This window comes from Acomys minous (assembly GCF_964271855.1).
Source record: "Acomys minous genome assembly, chromosome: 10".
In the NCBI taxonomy this organism is placed as follows: domain Eukaryota; kingdom Metazoa; phylum Chordata; class Mammalia; order Rodentia; family Muridae; genus Acomys; species Acomys minous.
The window spans coordinates 89547372-89565898 of record NC_140491.1 but is presented as its reverse complement, the minus strand read 5'-3'; the positions used below and the strand labels follow the sequence as shown (position 1 = coordinate 89565898).

General features: G+C 36.2%; 1 protein-coding gene across 9 annotated transcripts in view; it reads left to right on the top strand.

Annotated features, from left to right (window-relative positions):
• Positions 1 to 15666, top strand: part of PRPF40A (pre-mRNA processing factor 40 homolog A) — a gene marked incomplete at its 5' end in the record, with an annotated part of 48630 nt that extends 32964 nt beyond the window's left edge. For 5 of the 9 annotated variants that reach the window (XM_084797401.1, XM_084797399.1, XM_084797397.1 and 2 more), the window contains 10 exons: positions 4531 to 4645; positions 4814 to 4917; positions 5008 to 5124; positions 5417 to 5554; positions 6707 to 6802; positions 9938 to 10024; positions 10105 to 10201; positions 10287 to 10348; positions 11438 to 11569; positions 13292 to 15666. In XM_084797401.1, the coding sequence (XP_084653527.1) occupies positions 4531 to 4645; positions 4814 to 4917; positions 5008 to 5124; positions 5417 to 5554; positions 6707 to 6802; positions 9938 to 10024; positions 10105 to 10201; positions 10287 to 10348; positions 11438 to 11569; positions 13292 to 13384 (1041 nt within the window). In that variant the 3' untranslated portion in view covers positions 13385 to 15666. The remainder of the gene's footprint in view (positions 1 to 4530; positions 4646 to 4813; positions 4918 to 5007; positions 5125 to 5416; positions 5555 to 6706; positions 6803 to 9937; positions 10025 to 10104; positions 10202 to 10286; positions 10349 to 11437; positions 11570 to 13291) is intronic. The other 4 variants (XM_084797402.1, XM_084797400.1, XM_084797398.1 and 1 more) reach the window with 1 other exon arrangement.
• Between the last annotated feature and the right edge of the window lie 2861 nt (positions 15667 to 18527).

Here is an 18527-nt window from a genome sequence, read left to right as displayed (position 1 = left end):
GAATCTGTTGAACTGTCTTTTTAAAGTCTTTAATTCCAATATATAAATTTATTTGAGCAAAGGCTTTAAATGGAACAAAGGAAAAATGTGTTGCAGAGGCCAAAGTGCTGTAAGATAAAGTAGTAGTCCTCTGAGAATGAGCCCCAGCTGCACAGAAACACCATTTCCTGGAAAGTGACCAAAATACAAATTTTTCAACCCCAAAGCAGACTTAACTAAATAGAATTCTGGGGTGGAGCCTGGTTGTTTTGACAGATCCTAAGGTATAAGAAAATATCCAAACAAATAATACTCAAAATTTTTATGGTATGTAGACTTAGGGTACTGTTAAGTATGTTACTTAAGATATTTAATAATCATTGGCATAATAGGGAAAGGGAAAGGCTTGACAAATACTTGAAAGTTACAGTTAGACTTTTCAGATACTGGTAAGGAAAACCTCAGGATTTGGTTTTGTTTTTCCTTTTTTTTTTCCTATTCTAATCTTTTTTTAATTTAAATAATTCATTCAGATTATATCCCAGTTGCTATCCCCTCACTTGTATTTTCCTGTTTCCCCCCTCCCTCCCTCTTTCACCCTATTCCCCTCTCCTAGACCTATGACAGAAGGGGACCTCCTCCCCCACCATATGATCACAGCCTATCAGGTCTCATTCAGATAGCCTGCTTCCCCTTCCTCGTGAGTTCCCCCAGGCCTCCTCACCAAGGAGAAGTGGTAAAATAGGAGGCACCAGAGTTCATGTCAGAGTCAGTCCCCGCTCCCCACAAGTGTGGAGAATGTGCTGTCCATTAGTTAGATCTGAATATGGGGTCTAGGTTTACTGCATGCCTTGTCCTTGGTTGGTACAGTAGTTTGTGTAGGCCCCCTGGATCCAGATCCACTAGCCTTGATGGTCTTCTTGTAGGGTTCCACGACCCTCTGGATCCTTCTATTTCCCCAGTCTCCCATACCTCTCTCACCTGGAGTCCCAGTAGCAAGTCCCAGCACCTGTCCCAATCCCCCGCTGAGTGAAGACTTTCAGAGGACATCCATGATGGACTAGTGTCCAATTATAAGTGACTGTATACCATGTGTATCTTTCTGGGTCTGCGTTAACTCACTCAGGATGATCCTTTCTAATTCCATCAATTTGCCTGCAGATTTCAAGATTCCTTGTTTTTAATAGCTGAGTAGTATTCCATAGTGTAAATGTACCACAGTTTCTTTAGCCGAGGGATGTCTAGGTTGTTTCCTGATTCTGGCTATTATGAATAAGGCTGCTATGAACATAATTGAGCAAATCTTGTTGTGTGGTATATTCCAAAGAGTGGAATAACTGGGTCTTAAGGTAGCCCTAGCCACAGTTTTCTGAGGAAAGCATCAGATTGATTTTCAAAATGGTTTTCCAACTTTGCACTCCCACCAGCAATGGAGACATGTTCCTCTTTCTCCACATCCTCGCCAGCAAGTGCTGTTGAGTTTTTTTTCTTAGCTATTCTTATGCATGTAATGGAATCCCAGAGTCATTTTGATTTGCATTTCTCTGATGACTAATGACGTTGAACATATAAGTGTTTGTCAACCATTCGATATTCCTCTGTTGAGAATTCTCTGTTTAGCTCTGAAACTTATTTCTTAATTGGGTTATTTGGTTTGGTGGCATTTAATTTCTTGAGTTCTTTACATATTTTGGATATTAGACCTTTGTCAGATGTAGGGTTGGTGAAGATCTTTTCCCAGTCTGTAGGTTGTCGTTTTGTTCTGTTTACAGTGTCTCCTGCCTTATAGAAGCTTCTCAGCCTCATGAGGTCCCATTTATTCATTGTTGACCTTAAGGCTTGGGCTGTTGGAGTTCTGTTCAGGAAGTTGTCTCCTGTGCCAATGTGTTCCAGGCTCTTCTCCACTTTTTCTTCTAACAGATTTAGTGTCTCTGGTTTTATGTTGAGGCCTTTAATCCACTTGGACTTGAGTTTTGTGCATGGTGATAAATATGGATCTAATTGCATTTTTCTACGTGTAGACATCCAGTTAGACCAGCACCATTTGTTGTACAGATTTGGCTTCTTTGTCAAAAATCAAGTGCCCATAGGTGTGTGGGTTTCTTACTGGATCTTCAGTTCAATTCCATTGATCAATGAGCCTGTTGCTGTGTCAGTACCATGCAGTTTTAATTACTGTTGCTCTGTAGTACAGCTTGAGATCAGGGATAGAGTTTCCTCGGAGGATCTTTTATTGTACAAGATTGTTTTAGCTATTCTGGGTTTTGTTGTTGTTGGTTTTTGTTTTGTTTTTTCCATATGAAGTTGAGAATTGAATTTTCAGGGTCTTTAAAAATTGTTTAGGTATTTTTATAGGGATTGCATTGAATCTGTACATTGCTTTTGGTAAGATGGCCATTTTTACTATGTTAATTTTCCCAATCCATGAACATGGGAGATCTTTCCATCTTCTGGTAATTTGGGGGGCGTCACTTATGTACACTATCATATCATCTGTGAATAGGGATAATTTGACTTCCTCTTTTCTGGTGTGGTTCCTGTGGATCTCCTTTTGTTTTCTTACTGCTCCAGCTAGAACTTCAAGTACAGTATTGAAGAGCTATGGAGAGAGTGGACAGCCTTGTCTAGTCCCTGATTTTAGTGGAATTTCCTTGAGTTTCTTTTTTAAAGCTTTCAGGCTAGGTGTGGTAACACATGCCTTTAGTCCCTGCACTCTGGAGACAGAAGCAAGTGGAACTGGATGTTCATAGCCAGCCTGGTCTGCTTTCAAGATCCAGGACAGCCAAGGCTACATGATGAAAATCCTATCTCAAAAGGAAAAGGGGTTTTATAGATAAAAGAGAAATAGTCAAAGAAGAAATGAAAAATTTAAAGATGGGCAATATCTCTCATAAAATATGAAAGTTTATGATTCAAGTATATACATGTGTATATGAAAGTGTGCATATGAATAACAACATAAAAAACAGTATGTGAGGGGAAAGAAAGGACCAGATAAAAGATAATTCGGAGTTGGATCTGAGGTAGAGATGTTCAACCAAGGAAAATTCTGTTGGTGATGACTAGTCAAAGGAAAAGGCAACATTGGTGTTTAGTGAATACCAGCTTTAAAGAAATTAGCAAACCTCCCGACAGTTTTTCAGTTTAGAGATCCACTATTGAAATGGGACCAGACTCAAAGTTCAGTGACTCCAGTGAGATAATCAACAAAAGGTGACTGAATGGAGTAAAATCCTATAGCAAATCCATGAAGGTATTTTTAAAGCATTTTAAGACTGAAAATGTGGAGTGAGAGAAACATAGTGACCTCCTAAGTAGCAGGAATTAAGTTAGGACCTGATTTTCATTTAAGAATACAAACAAGGGGAGTTTTCAGAGTTTCAGAATGATTAAGGTGTACAGTGCTGGCTCTTGTTAAAAGAGAATGTGGTAATAGGATGTGTGTGCCCATGTTGCTCTGCAGCAGTGCTGCCCAGTAGCAGTATATACCCTGTACATGCAGTTTGAACTCAGCCAATTTCAAGTTTAGTAATCTAGTTAAACCAATATCTAAAAGGCATTGTCTTTACAAGTAGTAATAGATATTTTTAAAAACTGAGGGTGCTTTGTTCTGTTTAATAGAATATCATACTTTTTTATTTTTTGAGAAATTGTTTCTTTGTATAGCCTTGGCTTTCCTGGAACTCATTGTGTAAACCAGACTGGCCTTAATAGACCCTCTTGTCTCTGTTTTCTAAGTGCTGGCACTAAAGGCGTACCACCACCAGAGGATTAGAACATCATACTTTATACTAGCTGCAATCTATTTGTTCAGAAATTGCCTTTTATTGGTGGCTTTTAAATTTTTTGGTGTAATATTTTCATGTATGCATGTTTTGCCCAATTTTCCCAAATGATTTGAGGAAAGTAATATAACTATAGTTGATTTATTTTAAGATTTAATGTAAGTCCATTTCCTGCATATATGTATGCACTGTGCATTGCCTTATGGCCAGATTTCCCTGGAACTGAAGATAGAGGTAACTGTGAGTCACCTTATGGGTGTTGGGAGCAGAATCTGGGTCCCACCTGTCCCTAACCACAGAGCCATCTATACAGTTCTGTTTTTTTTTTTTTAACTTAATCTAAATAGAAATATCTGAAGAGTCCTAGTTAAAAAACAGAAACAGCATTTTATAGGACAATACATGTTCATCATTTGAGAATAGATAATTCCAGTCTTTTTAGTAATCTTTGATTTATAATTACATACATACACAGTATTATGGATTTTTTTCTAAACTCAAAATTGTTTTCTTTCTTAAAAGACAGGCAGCTGAAGACTAGAAGAATAGTGTAGTGTTTGAAAGACCTTTCTTTGGATTATTTGTTTACATTATTTATTTGTGGTCTAAAAACATTTTTGCTCCCAGCAAATAGCAATATTCTTTTCACCTAAAGATACTGGATAATACTGTTAAAAAAGTGTTTTAGATTTTGCTAACAGTTTTTAACATATGTTTCTGTTACATTTCTAGTGACTTCAAATGTAATTTTTTTTCTTTCCTGCAGATATTTTTAGATGAGTTGCATGAGCATGGACAGCTACATTCTATGTCCTCTTGGATGGAACTGTATCCAACTATTAGTTCTGACATTAGATTCACTAATATGCTTGGTCAGCCTGGTGAGATTCTTTTCTTTCCAAACCTAAGATAGTAATTGGAATGGACGTGTGGTTGTGGGGGTGCACAGGTGTTTGGGGGGGGTGACATGTGTGCTTTATTTTATGTTTGTTTTACAAACAAAAAGTAATTGCAGCTCTTGGTTAGAGCTAGCTTTTTGACTTCTTTAGTTTTTTCATTAGGATCAACTGCACTTGATCTTTTCAAGTTTTATGTTGAAGATCTTAAAGCACGTTATCATGATGAAAAAAAGATAATAAAAGACATTCTGAAGGTAAATAAAATACTTGTTCTTACCTATTTGAAAACATTGATTCATTCCTTGGAGTTACATGTTATTTATAACAAGATTCCTGGCTTTTAGGATAAAGGATTTGTAGTTGAAGTAAACACAACTTTTGAAGATTTTGTGGCAATAATCAGTTCAACCAAAAGATCAACTACTTTGGATGCTGGAAATATCAAGTTGGCTTTCAATAGCGTAAGTTTAATTATTGCAGATAACTATCCTTATTCATCTTGAAATTACTTAAAGTTGTGAGCTAGTGGGATAAAATACTGTGAATATTTTATTTACTGTAAATACAGTAAATATTTACTGTGAATATTTATTTATAAGGTAAAGTAAAACAAAATTTGTTAAGATGATGTACTATGTTACATTTCATTGTTAGAGGTCATTTAAAACATTCATAAATGGTGTGGTAATAGTTTTAAGAACTATGACTTGTTTGCAATACTATCATAATTTATTAGATACGATTTTTTGATAGTTACTAGAAAAGGCGGAAGCCCGTGAGCGTGAAAGAGAAAAAGAGGAAGCTCGGAAAATGAAACGAAAAGAGTCTGCATTTAAGAGTATGCTGAAACAAGCTGCTCCTCCAATAGAACTGGATGCTGTCTGGGAAGATGTATGTATAATCGTAAATTATCCATAATGAACCATGCTTTACAATTGAAAATAATACTAGTTTGTTTCTTAAGGACGCAGATAAGCTAAAAGTATTCATAAAACATATATGTCAAAAGTTAGCTATGACTTGAATTTAGGCATAGTTTCTTCAAAGTGGTTTGAATACACTACTACCAGGGGACAGGGTTTCTCTCTCTCTCTCCCCTTACTAGGGGACCCACATGAAGCCTGAGGTACCCATCAGCTACATCTGTGTAGGGGACCTAGATCACATCCATGCAAGGTCCTTGGTTGGTGCCTCAGTCTCAGTAGGCCCTTCTGGGCCCTGGTTAGTTGGCTCTGCTGGTCTTTTTGTGAAGATCTTGTCACCTCCAGGTCCTTTTCTTCCCACTCCACACTTTTCCACAAAGCTCCCTATGTATCACTCAGTGTTTGGCTGTGAATCTCAGCATCTCTTTCGAGGTGCTGCTGCTGGGCGGAGCCTCTCAGAGGACAACTCTGATAGGCTCCTGTATGCAAGCATAGCAGAGTATTGTTAGTAGTGTCAGGGATTGGATCTCTCTTGTGGGGTGGGTCTTGGGTTGGACCAGGCATTGGTTGGACCTTCCTTCAGTCTCTGCTCTCTATATGTATTCCTGCATATTCCAGGTAGGGTGAATTTTGAGTCAAAGTATTTGTGGATGGATTGGTGTTCCCCTTCCCTCTACTGAGAGATTTGCTGGTTAGAGGGTTTCCCTTTGCAGCACTAGTTGTCTTAGAACTCTGTACATCAGAGATCTACTTGGCTCTGCCTCTAGGTGTGTACTGCCACACACTGCCAGAACTTTTGTCATGTTTTTTGTTTATTTGTTTGTTTGTTTGTTTTGTTTTTGAGAGGGTTTCTCTTCTGTGTAGCCTTGGCTGTCCTGGACTCACTTTGTAGACCAGGCTGGCCTTGAACTTAAAAAAAGAGATCTGCCTGCCTCTGCTTCCCAAGTGCTGGGATTACAGGCGTGCGCCACCACTGCCTGGCTCCCTGCCAGAACATTTGAAGGAAGAAAAAATACGTACTTGAAGACTTACCAGAGTTTTACCTATAGGTCAGATTCCTTTTAGTCATGATATAATTGTCTAGGCAGTTATATATTCATTCCATATCATTGCTTTCCAGATCCGGGAAAGATTTGTAAAAGAACCAGCATTTGAGGACATAACTCTAGAATCTGAAAGAAAAAGAATATTTAAAGATTTCATGCATGTACTTGAGGTAATTCTTAGTTTGTTAATGATATAAAAGGTGAAACTTTGAATTAAAAATAGTCAAGTATATTTCTTAATATTCTCTGCTTCTTTTTTTTACTATTCAGATCAAAGAATGTTTTTCTGTAGAACTGTTTGAAGTGAAAAACTGGTTTGCATGGACTGTTAAAGCTATTGCCTGAGATTTGCTGTTTGTTTCATAGTTGTAGAAATTCAGCTGTTTGTCAGCTTCACAAATCAGTTAGTAACTAAGTCTTGGAATATCCTGAAGCTTTCTTGGAAAACAAATTTTTTTGAAAGTGTTTGTTTGTGGCTGGATAAATGGCTCAGTGGTTAAGAGTGCTGCCTGCTCTTCCAAAGGTCCTGAGTTCAATTCCCAGCAACCACATGGTGGTTTACAACCAACTGATGCCCTCTTCTGGCCTACCGGGTACACAAGCAGACAGACCACTGTATATATAATAATAAATAAATAAGTATTTTTTAAAAAGTGTTTGTTTCAGACATTAGACTACATTAGGTAGGCCAAAAATCCAGGGAGTCTGAGAAACAGTGGGAAAAATAGTAGGTTTTGTTTAAAATATCAGTGGGGGAAGTATCAAGTGACTATTGTATGGTAGGATTTTTGTTTGTTTTGTTTTGTTATTGTTTTTCGAGACCAGGGCTTCTCTGTATAGCCTTGCCTGTCTTGGACTCTCTCTGTAGACTAGGTTAGCCTCAAATTCACAGCAATCCACCTGCCTCTGCCTCTCAAGTGCTGGGATTACAGACGTGTGCTACCACGCCTGGCTGTTTGGAATATTTTGACTATTTGTCATTAAATAATAATTATAATGACTGCATGAGATAATTCATGTAGCATTAATATAGCTTACATGTGTGAACTAAATTCTCATAGCAAGTCCATGAAGTTACAGATGAGCAAACTATGACAACGTGAAGTAAGTTTTCCAGGAAAGGGAGTCCAACCTATGCTATTTGACTCTATTAGTGCTTTAAAAAAATACTTATTTATTATTATGTATACAGTGGTCTGTCTGCTTGTACACCTGTAGGTTACAATGGTTTTCTCTGCTAACCATAAACTCCTGTGGGCTTCCATGCTGATTCACACCTGCCTCTTTGGCTGATCCATGCTGACCTTAGTTTATACTACTCTATACCTCTGCCCAGTGGTGTTACCTACAAGCCTCACGGAAAGGTAGAGCCTCAGGTTCTATCCACAGAAGTCTTGTATCAAAGTCTTAGTTATACCCAGATTCCAAAGCATTTAAATGTACTTTGAGGTGTGTGTACTAGGAAGTGAATTATGTATCTTTTCTTTCTTTTTTTTTTTTTTTAATATTTCCAATTGACTGTTTATTCTCTTTTGTCTTAACTTTATAGCTTAGATATAACCTCATATTTACATTAAATATTTCCTGTGTAAAGTTCTTTTTTATATATTTATAGTGCTTTTTATTCTATGGAAGTTTTTTTAAACTTTTATTTATTTTTTTATATATTAATTTATTCATATTACATCTCAATTGTTATCCCATCCCTTGTATCCTCCCATTCCTCCCTCCTTTCCATTTTCCCCTTACTCCCCTCCCCTATTGACTGTGACTGAGGGGGTCCTCCTCCCCCTGTATATGCTCATAGGGTATCAAGTCTCTTCATGGGTAGCCTGCTATCCTTCCTCTGAGTGCCACCAGGTCTCCCCATGCAGGGGACGTGGTCAGATATGGGGCACCAGAGTTCATGTGAAAGTCAGACCCCACTCTCCACTCAACTGTGGAGAATGTCCTGTCCATTGGCTAGATCTGGGTAGGGGTTCAAAGTTTACTGCACATATTGTCCTTGACTGGTGCCATAGTTGAGCAGGACCCCTTACATATCTTTTCTTAATTAAAGAATCTGCAAGGGTTAAAGAGATGGTTCATTGGGTAAGATTGCTTTCTTTGCAAGCATAAAAAACAATCTGAATACCCAGTACCTGTGAGTTGACACCAGGAAATCTTGGGTGCTTAGCAGGTAGGCAGCTAAACCAGGAAAAAAAAAAAAAGAATTTCTGTTACAGTGAGAGGCCCCATCCTAAGGGGAAAAGATTGAGAGCCATAGAAGAAAAGACCATACATCTTCATCTGGCCTCTGCATGGGTACATATCTCATGCATACACCATAAACAAACACACACACACACACACCTCCAGCTATATATATTTGATGATTTGGGCTAGAGATGATAATATAGAAAAGGGTTAAACTACTTCAGATTGTGAGACCTGATAAATTAGGCCTTGAGGGAGCATGTAATGAGACAAGGATATAGGTTACTTCTTAGCCATATTTTTCCATTTCCATTTATTCGACCAAATGTGTGTTTCTTGAGACATGGGAATAAAGATTAGGAACAAGGAGCTTTTACTGCAGCTCTCTTTTCCAAGTAGTCTCATAAAGCATTTTATGATTGTGTGTGATTATGGAAGTAGGAAGACCGCATTCAGGAGTTTGTTTTCTCCCTCTACCTTATGGGTGCCAAGAACAGAACTTGGGTCTTGCCCTTTACATACTGAACTATCTAACTGCCCTGTATACCATCCTCCTCCTCCTCCACTACCACCACCACCACCCACAATAACTTGTTTAATAAGTGTTACGGACACAAACTGTAGTTAAATAATCATTCCCTGTCTGAATAAGGAGGAATTGCTTCTCAGAACGAAATAACGAGGAATAGATTTTATAAATCTCAGTTTAAGGATGTCTGTGAGGTTTTTTATCTCAGGGCTTGGCCTAATGTACTAACCAAAGCTAGTTAAATTAGCCAGCAAAATGATGCCTGAATATATTTTATCTAATCATTATTGAAAGTTATACCCTTCTAGGACAAAACACTTTTCCCTATCAACCTTTGCCTTTTGTCATTTTTATAAAAAACTATTTCTTATTAGTATTTTGTAAAATTATTTAGATATCTAAATGAATAAGTCTGTAGAATAGCTAATAAGAATACGGAAAAATTAATGATTTCTTGTACCTTAAACTATCTTGTTTGGGATATTTTTGAAGATGTCATGTGTTGAGCATGAAACATTTCCTTGTAATTGCCTCTGTAAAGCAAGTGCAGTTCTTTAAAGTTTTTCTTTTGGCACTCTAGCATGAATGTCAACATCATCATTCAAAGAACAAGAAACATTCTAAGAAATCTAAGAAACACCATAGGAAACGCTCCCGCTCTCGATCGGTAAGGAGGTGTATTGCCTGGCACAGTATACCAAAATATTTATGAACATTATTGTAACTAGATTTATGTTTATTGTTCAGGGATCAGATTCAGATGATGATGACAGCCATTCAAAGAAAAAAAGACAGCGATCAGAGTCCCATTCTGCTTCAGAACATTCTTCTAGTGCTGAGTCTGGTGAGCATTTCTCTTTATTTGAGCAAACCTTGACACTTTGATTTCATCATATTCTGACCTTTCTTTTGCTTTCTGTGCTCTACAGAGAGAAGTTACAAGAAATCAAAAAAGCATAAGAAGAAAAGCAAAAAGAGGAGACATAAATCTGTAAGAAAGTTTCTAGTTTTTAACAAGGCTTTGCTCTGGAAAGGATTCTTTGGGCCTTCTCAAGCTATTTATTATGTATAGTCATTTGGCAATAAAAAAAAATAGAATGTGTAGGTGTGCTTCACCTTAATCTTCATTAAAATCACTTGGAGCTTCAAATAAAAACACACACAAGTTTAGGATTAGGATTCTTGCTCTGGTCTTCAAAAGGAAGAGTGTCTGTGTGGATGTATGTGTGGGTGTGAGCGTGCACAAATACAAATGCGTTTCTTCTGCTCTTGTAGACATATTAGGTTTACATATGATTTTTTCATAAATGTTAGTGCCTGAGATTTTAGCACAGATGTATTGAATTAGATGTTTTGGTTTTTTCATGCTTCTCACTAATATTTGTATCTAATTCAGAACTACTTTTTTAAGCACTAATATTTTAAATACTTATTTCTCAGCAATAATTTTAAGGAAGAGGTTTTATTATACACCTTCAACCTTGTACATGACTAAATACACAGCTTAGTCAGCAGCATCCTGTTACATATCTAAATAAACTAGAGTTATGGTTGTTGAAAAATGTGCAGGAGATAAGGGTGTACCCTGTCGAAGGTGTGTGGTTAGTATGTATGGTGCCCTGGCTTCTAAATAATAACTAATATTTCTCTATAGTTTATGCAGTAGATATAACCTGGTAGTGAGGCTTTTAATGGTGTTTTACCCTATCCAAATGTTATCCTTCCTGTGGGAAACACTACTGCCTCTCTCCCATGAACATTGGAGAAATTCTATCAAGTCCTGGTATTCAAAGTGGGGCATGGTGGCACATACTTTAATCCCTCCATTTGTGAGGCAGAGATTGGCAGATCTCTGAGTTTGAGACCAGGCTGGTAACAAAGCGAGTTCTGAGACAGCCAGGGCTACACAAAGAAACCCTGTCTCAAAATCCTAAAAGAAAAAAATCCTGGAGTTAACAAATTACATTTTTACTCTCTGCAAACACATAACCTAGTAAATGTGATATTATTAAATCTTATCTGCATAAATAATTTGTAACAGTGGTAACTTATCAAAATTACTATGTTTTTATTTACATAGGACTCTCCAGAATCAGACACTGAACGAGAAAAGGATAAAAAAGATAAAGATCGGGAAAGTGAAAAAGACAGAAGTAGACAGAGATCAGAGTCAAAACACAAATCACCTAAGAAAAAGACTGGAAAGGATTCTGTAAGTACTTAGAATTGTTTCTTTCCTGGATTCACAAAAATCAAAAACGGATGCCCTCATTAAAACCTTAATGGTGTTTAATGGATAGGCTTTTTTTCTTGGGCCTGCTAACATTGGAGAAAAGATGAAATTCTCTGAACTGCATGTCATAAAATAGAATTCTGAACCTATAGTCATAAACGACCACCTCTTTGAGTCTCTCAGACTTATGTCTTGTTTTGTTAAAGTTGTCTCTTTAGCTTGGAAAAAAAAGATACACTGTAAATTTTATAGGGCCACAAAGAAGTACATTGGGCACTTTTCCCTTGATTTTCAGATTATGGGGGTTTTGTAGCCCTGGCTGTCGGAACTAAGAGAGCCACCCGGGTTTCCTTACTGAGTGCTAGTATTAAAGGCCTGTGCCACCATGTGCATACTGACCTTTTTAACCCCACCTTCCTTTAGAATATAAAATTTAGAAGGCTCAAATATGGTTTTTCTAGATGGCCATAGTTATCATTGCTCATAAATACAGTTTCAAGAAGTAGTATTCCAGCAACAATATAGACTAATGGAGAGTGGCAGGCACAGAGGAATAGGAAATTTAATACCAAATTACAGTAGGCTTAATCTTCACGTACATAATAACAATGACAGGGCAGACAGTAGTGTCAGCCTTCTTGGCTTTGCCAGTTCGTTGTACCATCTTCATACCAAAGTGGGTTTATGCCTGTGAGTCATTAATGAGGGGAAACCCTGTGTCAGGATATTCTGGCCCATTGGCATAATATTGTATGTGGTGGTGGTTTACTATTATTGTTGTTTTCCTGCTTTTTTATTGTTTTTAAAAATACAATCTATTTTAATCATATTCGGTCCCTTTCTCCAACTCTTCCCAGACCTACCACATTATTATTAAATTTCTATGAGTGAATGTGATTCATGATCTCCGTGGAGAATGACTGTTCTTCCAGAGGTCCTGAGTTAAATTCCTGAGTCCAAAGCCAATGGTGGCTCACAAACATCTGTAATGTGATATGAAGCCCTCTTCTGGCCTGTAAATGTACATGGAGGCAGAGCACTGTATACATAATAAATAAATAAATAAATAAATAAATAAATAAATAATTAAATATTTAAAGGATTGAGAACATTTAGAGTCTAAATTTAATCAGGATTACCTACAACTTATAAAATTAGCAAAAATCATACTTCCTAGGAAGTGGGCCCCTGGCTTCCATTAAGTAGGAATGTGTCATATTTAATTATATGAAAGAAACCAGTATGTATAATTTTTCCTTGTTTATATATTTTAATATAAACTTAAATAGCTCCATATGAAGTCCTTGTCTTAGCATTCCTCCAATGACATCCAAGGAAAGCTTAATAACCCATTGTTGGGCTTTGGAGCAAAGCATTAGTTTTAAAAGCCTGTTAGGGGATGGAGAGGTAGCTCAGTGGTTGAGAGCACTGTCTGCTCTTCTAGAGGTCCTGAGTTAAATTTCCAGCAACTACTTGGTGGCTCACAACTACCTGTACTAGGATCAGATGTACTTTTCTGGTATGCAGGTATACATGAAGACAGAGTACTTGTGCATAAAATAAATCAATAAATCTTAAAAACCCTGTGAAATGTGTTTCTGTAATGAAATTCCATATCTACTTTGAAATCTTTTTTTACAGCTTCAGTCTTAACATTTTCTGGATTAACTTTAACTGTAATTATGTTGAATATCTTTGCAGGGTAACTGGGATACTTCTGGCAGTGAACTGAGTGAAGGGGAATTAGAAAAGCGCAGAAGAACCCTTTTGGAGCAACTGGATGATGATCAATAAATTATACCAAATATATGTTTATAGTATGATTTAAAGTCTAATTCAGACCAGGGATTATTTTTAGTTCAATTTACATAACACTGGGTTTTAATTGTGTCACAGGAAAAAAAAGTGCATTTATGTATTGTTATTGTGGACTTTATAAAAGCAAAGGAAATTGAAAATAACTTGATTCTGTATCAAGAATCATATTTTCCTATGGTCATAACTGTCTTTCTGTGACCCTTTCATAGGGCACTGCAGGATGGGATTAAAAGTGGCAATTTACTGGTCGCTGCAGACGTCTCTACTTTGTTCTAAGTCATGAGGTGATTTGATTTACTGTATAGAAGTTGGATTTTGAAGATACAGTGAAAATTTTTTTGATAATGTAGTACAGAAAAAGCACCAGCATCCTATGTAAGACTGCTTTTTTGTGCACTACTCACTGGTTGAAGCCCATGTTATCTTTTATGGTGAGCTCTTCAGAAATAGGTGTTTTGGATGGAAACTGGTAGATCTTTCACTGTAGCAGTACGAACGAGCACTGCTGTAATAAAGCCACCATTATTTTTTATGAAACATCTGAGTAAATTTTTAAAAGGCTTATGAGGGCATTATTTTGAGCATCATTTTTGAGGTGATGTTTTGAAATAGCTAACATCAAATCAAATTGTAAATTAGTTTAAATATATTGCCTTAAGGACCTACTAAAGAATGTGCCACCAAACTCTGAGTGATAGTTGAAATATCCTTGTAGGGGGAAAAAAATCAATGTTGACTTAAAATATTTTCCTTTAATTTTTAATCCAGTCTTTCTCTTTCACTTTTTTTTTTAAATTCCATTAAGGAGGTTGTAAATTACCTTCCTTCTCACTGAGAAGTATTGACTTCATTCTACACATTCTAAAGCATATCTGATTTCAATATTTTTGTACATTTTTATCTATTATTAAACCTTCTCTTGTAGTGTGCTCTAGTGTTTATTTCTACGTAAAATGCTTAGCTCTAAGGAAATTGTATGATCATTTTCAAGATAATAAATCCCTGAAATTTTGTTTCATCCTACCCATGGTAGCTACATTACTTTCCTTTTTTAATATTTATGAACATCATAAATCAGTGCATTTGAGGTCCTTAAATGTGTTTTCATCTATAAGTTTCCTATGGAATATTTTACAAAGGCAATGGCTTAAAGATAGAATACTCTTTACATGCTAACTTTTCAGGGTTAGTAATGTGATTTATACTATTTCCTTCAGTGCAGGAGGTTTTTCGTTTTGTTTTTTAAGTAAAATTTAGCACTTAGTCTTTGCTGTCATCTTTGTTCTTTTAATTTGGACATGCTGAGATTGTCTCTTTCAAGTGGAGATTTAGATAGGACAAATTATATCATTGCCCTTTAAATGATTTGGGACAGATTGATCAGCCCAATGTTTTAATAGTGGCTACTGTTGATAAACTCAGAAAAGGGGAGATATTTTGTTCCTAAACTTCTCATTGCCATGTCACTTCTGTTAAGAAATAAGACATGACTTTGTGGAAGATCATTATCTTTGAGAAAATGTTATGTAATCAAATTGCCTGCTTGAGATTGGCTCTCCCCCCCCCCCATTGTATATTACTCAATACCTGACAACTGGCAACATTATTTCCTTGAATTTAATTTTTAGAGGTCCCAATTTAGCAATAGTCAAGACTGCTAACCAGTCCAAGCATTTGACATAGAGGTCAGAGATAAAGTCTTTAAATCATGCATAAAATTTTGGGAGATAAACCAGTAATGTTTCATAAGAGAAATTAGAGTCTGTAAAACATGTTTTAATTCCATGAATAATGATTTTTAAAGTACAACTTTAAACTTTTTATATATTTGAATAAAAAGCTATTGATGTGTTTTTAGCATATCCTCAAAATAGATTTCTGTATTTCTTAATAATCTCATCACATCTTCAGATCCCTATAAAACATAGTCATAAATCATAAAGTATTGCTGCAGTGAACCTATGCAAATCAGACTCAGCAAAAACAATGATTCTCTTTTGATTAAACTTTTTTTTTTTTGAGACAGTGTTTCTCTGTGTAGCACCAGCTGTCTTGAAACTCTCTAGGCCACCCTGGCCTCAACCTCAGAGAACCGCCTGCCTCTCTGCCTCTCTTCTTGTAAATGCTACTGTGAACAGATCACTATCATAACAGAACCCTTTTGATTTAAATAGAAGTTTTATATCAGTGTATTGAATTTTGACTTTAGGAACCTGGAAATGTTATATCCTTGCTATAAAACCTGTAAATCAACTCTCTTCCATTGTCTTCTTTTGATTATCCCTTCAAATAGACTTTAGTTACTAGAAAGGTTTAGTGTGAAGGTTCCAGGTGATTGGAACGTGGATATTTTATATCTAGCAGATCCTGTTTCTAAATGTTCAGTTTCACAAAAGCTGGCATATCTTTGAATACTTGTTCTTCTAGAGTTGAACCTGATTTACTCATGGGAGAGCATTTCAGTTTATATATTTTAGTTAAGATGAGCACTCAATGCTGAAATCTTATTTTTCCTTAGCATCACTAGAATTAAATTTCCTTACATATTTAATATCAGGCAAAATCTTGACCTCAGCTATTCTTGTTTTCTCCTATTCTTCCCTTCCGTGTTGGGAAGATTAGTAAGAGAAGTTAGTATGATTCAGCCTAAGGTTTATTTGTAATCTCAGATGAATTTAAATAATGTGACAGGACCATCGTTTTTTGATTGCCTTTTTTTAAATGTTACTATTATTTCTCAACATGTAAAACTTTGACTAGTTATTATTTCATCTTTTGGGTTTTTCTAAAGTGGCACTGATAGTGTATCTATCTATAAAATGAAAACAGGCGTTCCTAGAGTAAGGTAATTCATTTAGAGTGGTAATAGCAACTGAAAAGTCTGCGTTATTCTGTGAACTATATGCATCTTGAGACTATAGTGCACCCCTTTCATTGATATGTTCTGCTAAGCATTTGCTAAATACTCCTAGTTTTACTCTAGTGCGAAAAGTGTTCATTAGACTTCTTGCATTCAGAAAAGACAAATGAGATTCACGCATTTAAATACCTAGAGAAGAATTACGAAGAATGGTTTTAAGCGTATAGGATTTTAACATAATATAAACTTAAATACACATTTTTGAAGTCTGTAAGACAATCTAATATAAATGAAAACAAACGAAATTCGTATTTCCTTTGGGAAATCATAGTGTCAGATTTTTAATTTATCTTACCTTTTTCCTCTAGGCTAAATACACTTTACTTAAAAAAGGAAAAGAAAAAAATATGCTGTGGTTTTTCATAGAGCTAAAGGGTTATGTTTTCATTCTTTGTTTCTGTTGATGACATATGCCAGTCTAATGATAGTCATCATCATTTATGTTGAAGTCATGCAGATTCCTTGGCTGGGATTTATCTGCTTCATTCACTACTGCATATGTGTGTGTGTTCATTAGGATTCTGCCTGGCATTTAACAAATAAGTAAAATATCAGTTGACATGTGCTCATCCAACACTACATCCATACTAAAGGGCTTAAAGAGACATCATTGCAATTAAACCATACAATCGAAACTGATGCCTCATCCGTAAATTATATTTACAATAAAGTGTAGTGATTATAACTTAGGAAGTGTCCGAAGGATTAATGAGAAAATTCAGACTTGTGAAATACAAAAATTTTGGGCTACTTTAAAAAGGGTTAAGTTATGGTTTTCCTGGGCTAAGTTCCTTAATAAGATACTATTCCTAAACCTGCTGTACTCACAGCTGTATTTGAGATTGAGTGGATTCTAGCTCAAGGCCATCTCATGCAATTAATCTTTTAGGATGATTACCCTATTGCAGTTAATGTTTACATTTCAGAGAAGCCGGCTAGCCCACAGCCCTACCCTTCCGTCTAGGCTGTGGAGCAGATCACATTCAAGCTGAGCCATTTTTTGATACTATGCTGTGATTGTTACTAGATTCTTTACTGTTACTGATAAACTTTTGTTTTTTGGCCCCAACTACTAACATTTTGGGTAGGCATTAGTCTTCTTGCCTTCCTCCTCTACACCTGATCAAAGGACTTGTTCAAAGAGGTGAGTAATTGGGAAAAGTTTTCTTTTTTCTATGTAATCACCAGATTTTTACTTCTGTTTATATATTTTTCTGATGTATGGAACCTCATAGCTATAACAGCAGACCTTTGTAAGTAGAAAAATGGCATATTTTATTAAATAAGTTGGATTTGTGTTGCCGTTTTTCTTTAAGTCACTGCCCTCCTGCCCTCAGCAGTTTTCTGCTCTGAGTTGAGGTGCCCACAACCGTTTCTCAGGGTAAAACCCACTTTGCTTAAAAAGTTAGGTCTTACCCGCTTCAAAAAATTCTATTAGGTAACCTCACAGTTACTCTTTCTTTCAATCTTTACATAAAAATGAGTCCTAACAACTTGAAAGGGTGGAAAATGAATCCTGTCTTGATAAGTTATCCATGTATAGATAAAAACTAGAACAAAGAATATGATCAAATACTCTGGTATTATAAAAGCACTCATTTGCCTTTGTAAAGTTTAGGAATTTTGCAGAAAAAAAATGTATGTTGAATAGTAAAGCAGTGTCAGTGATTGAATATTAAGTAAAGTGTGTGTCCAATAGAAATTGACTCAAAGTCATAAGGCATTGCAGTAACATGTATTTCTGCATTTACACTGGAAGAAAGCATACTGAATTCTGAGTTAACTCCCCTTCCTGGCACGTGGAAGGGCCTGGATTGGATTCCCAAAACTAAGTAACAAAACCCACTATTAACAGAAAGCTCCCAATCTAACCAAATCTCCCTTTGAGCTTTACTGCTATAGTTAATGGTCTCAAAATATTTTAAAAGTAGAATGTTTGACATTTTAGACATTTATAAATGAGCCAGAGGCACCTGGTCTTTTGATCATGACAGCATGTAGGAAGCTGAGCAAAAGAGGCTTGTGCTCTTGTCTGGACATATAACTTCCCCCCTTTAAGTAATAAGAAAATAAAGCACATGAGGGAGTAATTTTTCTAAAATACACTCCCTTTGGATTGTAAGCTCAAGCAACATGCTATGCATAAGTCGACATAAACAAGAACACCATAAAATATACAAAGTATAACATAGGACAGAA